Source organism: Tupaia chinensis, unplaced genomic scaffold (assembly GCF_000334495.1).
Source record: "Tupaia chinensis unplaced genomic scaffold, TupChi_1.0 Scaffold144982_1, whole genome shotgun sequence".
Lineage (NCBI taxonomy): Eukaryota > Metazoa > Chordata > Mammalia > Scandentia > Tupaiidae > Tupaia > Tupaia belangeri.
Window position 1 is genome coordinate 1192048 of NW_006204841.1, and position 7441 is coordinate 1199488.

General features: G+C 42.7%; 1 protein-coding gene across 1 annotated transcript in view; it reads left to right on the top strand.

Annotated features, from left to right (window-relative positions):
• Window positions 1-7441, top strand: part of SPMAP2L (sperm microtubule associated protein 2 like) — a 55923-nt gene that overhangs the window by 11570 nt on the left and 36912 nt on the right. Inside the window, 1 exon segment of the mRNA XM_006167700.1 lies at window positions 1687-1720. Within this exon segment, the coding sequence (XP_006167762.1) occupies window positions 1687-1720 (34 nt within the window).

The following is a 7441-nucleotide window of genomic DNA, read 5'->3' on the forward strand; positions in this document are numbered from 1 at the left end:
GGGATGGCCACGCCACAATCCCTTCTCCTCCATTCTCCTCTCGGGATCTTGGGCATGCACGCACACGCGCCCGACGTGAGTTTAAGCCAGCAGGTCTGGGACTCGAATCGCAGTTGACTACATGGGAGTCCAGTGACATAGCCATTAAACCAACTGCTGGGGGTGGGGGGTGTCACGGGGTCACCCTTTTTAACCTCGCCACTGGCATCAGCCTTCTTGGCTTCAGGTTTCTTCTCCTTAGTGTCCTGCTTCACAGCTTTTTCACCTGCCATCTTGTATAGTGGGAAAAAGAACTAAAGTCCCTGCTCTGGTCTATAAGGAATCATGGGAGGTTGATCTCTGGGGGGATTTCTCACTTTCTGTCTCTGTCTCTCTCTGTCTCTGGCAAGTGCATGCGTCCTATAGCAAACATCTCTCAAAAATAAAAGGTCATGGAATATGGCAGGGACATTCCTGGACATGTTCTAGAGTCACCTAATAGTGATTGTGCTCATAGTAGCTTATGTTCAATGAGCATTCTAAACAGTCAATGTAACCTCATTTTATCTTTAAAACAACATCTTGGGGGCCAGCAAATGGTGTGGTTAAGGCACTGGATCCCACATGGTTGACTGTGCGGTTCAGGTCCTAGACTGACAGCTTGAAAATTATGCTGAGTGTGTGTGCGTGCATCCCCAAAATCCTGAGAGGAGAATGGAGGAGAAGGGATTGTGGTTTGGCCATCCCCCTGGGGGGTGATTTCTCACTTTCCCTCACGCTGTCTCTGTCTCTCTTTGGTGCTCACATGTGCCCTATGGCAAAAACCTCCTAAAAAAAAAAAAGCAATACTATTTGATCCAAAGCTTATCAAATACTGCAGTGACTAGAGATATCCTATTTTTTTCTCTAATTTGATTATTTTAGACTTATTTTACTTAACCTTATTGATTATTTTAATTTGACCAGAGAGGGAGCGAGAGAGAGAGAGAGAGAGAAAGCGAGAAAACAAGGCGCTAGGACTCCACTGCAGTCGGTCATGTGGGAGTCCAGCGCCTTTTTACCACCACGCTACCTGCCGGCCCCTCTAATTTGATTTGAAAAAATATTTCCCAGAAGGTATGTGTACTCACCAGAGAGAAACAGAGACACACAGAGAGAGAAAGGAAGCACTCTTCCAATGGGGCATGATTGTGGTCATAATCTCTTCTCCTCCACCTCCCTCATATTGGGGTTTTGGGTATGTGTGTGCATGTACCAAGCATGTTTTTCAAGCCACCAGGTCCAGGATTTGAACTATATGATCAGCTATGTGGGATCCAGCTGTCTTAACCACTAGGCTTTGGAGCTGGTCTATACGTAAATTAAAAAAAAAAATTAATTTATTCATTCAATTTGACGAGAGAGAGAGAGAGAGAGAGAAAGTGAGAAAGCAAGCTGTCAGGTCTAGGACTCAAACCGTGGGTGGCCATGTGGGAGTGTCCAGAGCCTTAACCACCACACCACCTGCTGGTCCCTCTACTTATATTTTTAAAAAGATGTTTAACTTCTTCACTTACTTGGTGTATCTTGATACATGACTTGCCATGTTTAATTTGATTATTTTTCCAAATTGTTATTTTTTTCCTTGCTGCTTTGTCTTTTGTGATGCTATTTTATCTTATCTTTATTCCCATTGAATCTAACTGGTGCCTTTATTTTGTCTCTTAGCAGCTCCTGTTGCCCGAGACTTTGTAAGGAAATGGTAAGACTGTAGCTATTACTAACTTCACAGACCTGAGTAGCCGCCTGCCATGCCTGGGACAGACTTAGCTTTGAACATTTCAGGGAAAGTCTGTCTTGGGATTTTGTGAGGAGATCCTTTCGTCATAAGTCCCTTTTATAAACATAATTTCCGTGGAAAGAGGGAAAAGGGAAGTTAAAATAACTAAGGAGTGAAGTGAGAAAGTGGATTGCAATGTAGGAGAACTCTTCCTATTTTCACCAACTTTCCCCTTGTTTGGTAGATACTAGGGTTTTTTTTTTTTATTGTTGTTTTTAAATTTTTGCTCTAAGGCATGTGTGCTCACCAGAGAAACAGAGACAGATAAAGAGACAGAAAGCGAGAAGTCACCACCCCGGAGAGGTGGCCATGCCGCAATCCCTTTTTCTCCATTCTTCTCTCGGGATCTTGGGCACACACGGACACGTACTGGGTGTGAGATTAAGCCGCTGGGTCCAGGACTCAAAGCGCAATCGACTACATGGGAGTCTAGTGACATAACCATTATACCATCTGTTGGTTCCGATACTAGATTTCTTACATACTAGATCCGAACCTTTAAGAGACTGGGATTCTGGGGGACCAACGGATAGCATAGCAGTTGAGACATTGGACTCCCACATGGCCTACTGCAATTCGAGTCTCGGATCTGGCAGCTTGCTTTCTCACTTTCCCTCTTTCTCTGTCTCTCTCTGGTGAGCCCATATGCCCGATAGCAAATTAAAATGGTAGTAATAATTATAATTATAATGAATAAAATTAAATAATTCTTAAAAAATAAGGAGATTGAGATTCTGCATTGTCAATCTCATGTTATAGGCTTTTTGAAGCTGCAGATCACTGTATTCTAGACCTTTTTGCCTCTAATTCAAATATAGTGGTAAATGAAATTTCAAGAAAGTGTTTCTATGAAAACAAAACAAAACAAAAAACCAATTGTGTGTATGTGCACATTCAATGAATAAAAATAAGTGCTTCTTAAAAATAGATGCTTACCCTTGGTTTAACTAAGTAGATGCAGTTAGAAGAGGAAACAGAATAGAATCATTAAGGAGAATGTCAAGGATTCATATCAATAGTTTATGTACATGGGACAAGAATAGATTTTAGTTTTATTCACTCTTTTAAGAAGTGTATTGGGGGGCGGGGCTCCAGGTGGTGTGGTGGTTAAGGTACTGGACTCCCACATGGCTGACTATGGTTTGAGTCCCAGACCTAGTGGCCTTGTTTTCTCACTCTATCTATCTCTCTCTGGCAAAACTGGAGAATAATAATAATAATAATAATAAATTAAATAATCCTTAAAAAAAAAAAAAAGAAGTAGTAGATTGGGCCAGCCCATTGCCTGGTGGTTAAGATAGCTGGATTCCACGTGACCAACTGTGCCATTCAAGTCCCACATGTGATGACTTGAGAAACAATACAGGCGTGAGTGCATGCCTGCCAAAACCACAAAAAGGGAAAGAAATAGAGGAGAAGGGAGTGCAGCATGATTGACCATCTCCCATGGAGGGCTTCTTTCACACTGTCCCTTCGCCTTTCTCTCTCTGTCTCTCTGGCAAGCATGTGTGTTCTCTGGTAAGTTATGAAAATAAAAAAAAGAAGAAACATGCTGGTCACACGTGCATGTATGTTCACAGTCCTGAAAGGAGGGGAAAATGGAGGAGAAGGGACTACAGTGTCACCATTCCCCATGGAGGATGACTTCTCACTTCTCCCTCTTTTTCTCTCTCCCTGGTGAGTGCACATGCCTTCTGGCAAAATTTAAAAAAAAAAGAAGAGGGTTAAAATCATTCAAATTTATTGTTACTGTTTTTAATCAATTTACATTTATTGTAAAAGGCTATTATTTAAACATATTTTGTGTTTTCAATTTGAAATGTTTTTTAGTTATTTTTCTCTCTTCTTACAGGCAGTAATGTGTATATAGCAACTATATTTATTGAGAGAAAATGAAATTCAGAGAAATTATGTGATTTCTCAGGGTTGTAGGGTGGCTGAGTGATAAAACTGGTAGAACAAACATTATGAAGTCTTACTAAGTTCAAAATACCACTTTTCTACAAATAGCTAACTTATGCTGAGTGAGCAATTCTACTGTGGCTAAATAGGGAGTGAAAATAGTTTATCCTTCTAAGTACACTTAAAAATAGAGACTGTAAAATGAGTGGTTTAAAGTTTGTGTGTGTGTGTGTGTGTGTGTGTGTGTGTGTGTGTGTGTGTTTTATCTTACTACTTCTTGCTTTTGTTTGAAGTTAATTTGGGATTATGTGAGGAAATTCTGCTGTCTCCATATCTAGCTATTCCTGTATTGTCTAAAAAATTCCTTGTTATACAAATGTGCTGTCTCTAATTAGTGCAGTGACCGATTAGTTATGAAAGAAAATATTTTCTAAATGTAAGCAAGACAGTGAAAGAGAAAATAGCATTCTGTTTTCAACTGGAAGAGAGAATTGGGTTTTCCTATTAGTCCAGATCTGAAGTCATTCTCAAGCTTGTGGCTATGTAAATATACATTTATGGGCTAGCAGATGGCATGGCGGCTAAGGTGAATGGGTCCCACATGGTTGAAAGGGAGATTGAGTCCTGGACTTGGCTGGAAAAATATGTCCGGCATGTGTGTATGCATGCTCAAAATCCCAAGAGGAAAATGGAGAAGAGGGGATTGTGGTGTGGCCATCTCCCTTGAGGGGAAGTGATTTCTCACTCTCTCTCTCTCTCCAAGGAGCACACATGCCCTTTAGCAAAACTACAAAAATCAAATAAAAATAAAAGTATTGAGTTGTCAGGAAAGTCATGATGCATTTTTGCATAGAAAAACATGGAAAAATACATCATGACTTTTCCAACAATCTAATGTATTTATCACTGTGTACTCAACGTAAGGATTTCAAAATCTGTTAGCTATTGGCAAACCATAGGAGTCTAATCATCAACGAAGACACGAGATAGCTACGTGGAGTCCTCATTAAGTAGAAAGTCAGCCCATGAGAGGTAGAAACCCTCCAGTGACATTCTGGATAGGAATGTGACAAGACATTGGAAGGTAATATTCCAAAGGGAGAAGGGAGGCTTGCGTTAAGATTGAAGGGTATAGATATAGCTACGGCAACACAATAAAATGTGAAGGAAAAGGCGAAGTATTGGGACCAGCTGTTAGCATAATGGCTATGTCGCTGAACTCCCATGTAGTTGACTGCAGGTCGAGTCTCAGACCCGGTGGCTTAAACTCACGCCGGGCGCGTGTGCGTGCGTGCCCAAGATCCCAAGAGGAGAATGAAGGAGAAGGGATTGAGGCGCAGCCATACCCCCTGGGGGGCGATTTCTCGCTTTCTGTCTCTCTGTCTCTCTCTGTCTTTCTGGCGAATGCATGCACCCTATAGCAAAAACCTCTCCAAATAAAAGGAAAAAAAAAAAAGAACTAGCAAACGTTAATGAGATTATTTCAGATTACTTCCAATTGAAATAGCAGACTAATTTACATAGCTACAGGAATAAACTAGGAAACTGTCGATACTCCTATATAAAATGATACACATTGGGACCAGCAGATGGCGTAATGGCTACGTCTCTGGACTCCCATGTAGTCAACTGTGGTTCGAGTCCCGGACTGGGTGGTTTAAACTCAAGCCAAGCACGTGTGAGTGCGTACCCAAGATCCCGAGAGGAGAATGGAGGAGAAGGGATTGCAGCGTGGGCATCCTCCCTGGGGGAGTGATTTCTTGCTTTCTGTCTCTCTGTGTCTCTCTCTCTTTCTGGTGAGTGTATGTGCCCTAGAGCAAAAACCTCTTAAAAAAAAATAGATACACATGAAAAAACATGTTATTTTACTGGTGAACAAAAGGAATCGAGAGAAATCTTGGCTCGGGTGATGACAGAAATCAAAATGAACTTGCCTTAAGAGATTAGTGTAGAATGAGATGTTACGTCTGCAACTACGACTTTCTCCAGTGAATCACCTCCCTGGGAGGTTGGCACAGGCTGTGCGGCGGGGTCAGCTGGGGCCTGTGTGGCAAAGCTGCCCTTGTCGGATAAGGGCGTACTTCTGTCTGGCCACAAGCACTGCTGTCATTGCTTCTAGAGGAACACGACGAGGCGTGACTAGGGTTGCAGTGTATCGATTTTATAGCCCGTCCCCAGCTTTTCACCACTGAGGAATATTTGGGTTACCTCTGCCCTTGGCTGCAATGTCAGATTTTGAAAGTTTTTTGTTGTTGTTGTTTGTTTGTTTTAGAGATTTTTGCCTTATGGTACATGCACTCACTGGAGAGAGAGACAGAGATAGCGAGAGGGAAAGTGAGAAATCACCCCTTAGAAGGGATAGCCATGTGACAGTCCCTTCTCCATTCTCCTCTTGGGATCTTGGGCATGCATGCATATGCGCCCAGTGTGATTTTCAAGCCGCCAGGTCCAGGCCTTGAACTGTAGTCGGCCATGTGGGAATCCAGCACCTTAATCCCCCACCGTCTGCTGGCCCTGACTTTTGTCTATTTTATTCGCTAGCCCTAGAACACTAAGTGTTAAATAAATATTGGTAGAATGAATAAACTGAAGCTCAGAGAATGAAGTAACTTACCCAAGTATTAAAAAATAACATTTTATTAGAAAATAATAAAACCCAGAATCTTCAAGGTTGATGCTAGAATCATCATCATCTCTCATCTCTCAGCCCTGAGAGATGGAGCTTTGACCAAGTGCCTCATGTCCCCAGAATTGGTCGCTACCAGCACCACAGTAGTCTCAGGGGAGCCTGTTCAACACTGGTCCTTTCTGTGTACATAGATTCGTTATTTGTATGACTCTCAGACACAGCTAAGAATAGAAGGAGGAAGTAAGTCATTATTAAAGGCAACGAAAGTGAATCACACACAGAGGAACTTGCGAGTAGACCGTCTGACCGACAGTTCTGTAACAGGCAGCCCGGTTTTGTGATGGGGAAACTCCGAGTTGCTTGCCTCCTCCCGCGTCCTGAAAGGAGCTTTCTGGTACACCCACCGGCATGCAACAGGAAGGACATTTCTTCGCATGCTGGTTTGCCCGTGCTGTGTCAGGGACTGAGTCCTACCCAACGCCAGGGCCAGGACTTCCTCCAGCGTGAAGGGTTTGGAGTTTGTTAAACAGCTCAGGCAAATGTAGGGGGAATGCCCCCATCCCACTCAGCAAAGCACTTCCATGGCGTAGTTCTCTTGTCACATCTTTTAGTTAGTCGCCTCTGGGAGTGAGTGACATCTACTGGATGGGTTTGGGAGAGGGAGCCAGACCCTTCTGAGTCCTCTCTTCTTGGGTCCTGCCTATCTATGGTGAATGATCTTTGTGATCTGCGTTCTGTCGTATAGCCAGCTTAGCCTTTACAGGGACACCTGCAGCTTGGGGCACAAGTTCAAATCAGGGTGTCAAGGATCCAAACTACATTCTTCGATATAAATGTGTTGCTATGTAGTCTTTTTTTTCTTATTTCTTATTATCTATTTGTTGTTTGTATAGTGTGTGTGCGTTAACCAGGAAAAGTGAGAAATCACTGCTCAGGAGGAGTGATTTTCAAGCTCCCAGGTCTGGAACTCGAACTGCAAAGTTGGCCACGTGGAATCCAGCTGCCTTAACCTCTACACCACTGGCTCTATATTTATTTATTTATTTGCTTTTATTTTTGCCATAGGGCATGTGTACTTGCCAGAGAGAGAGGTAGGGGACATGAAAATGTCC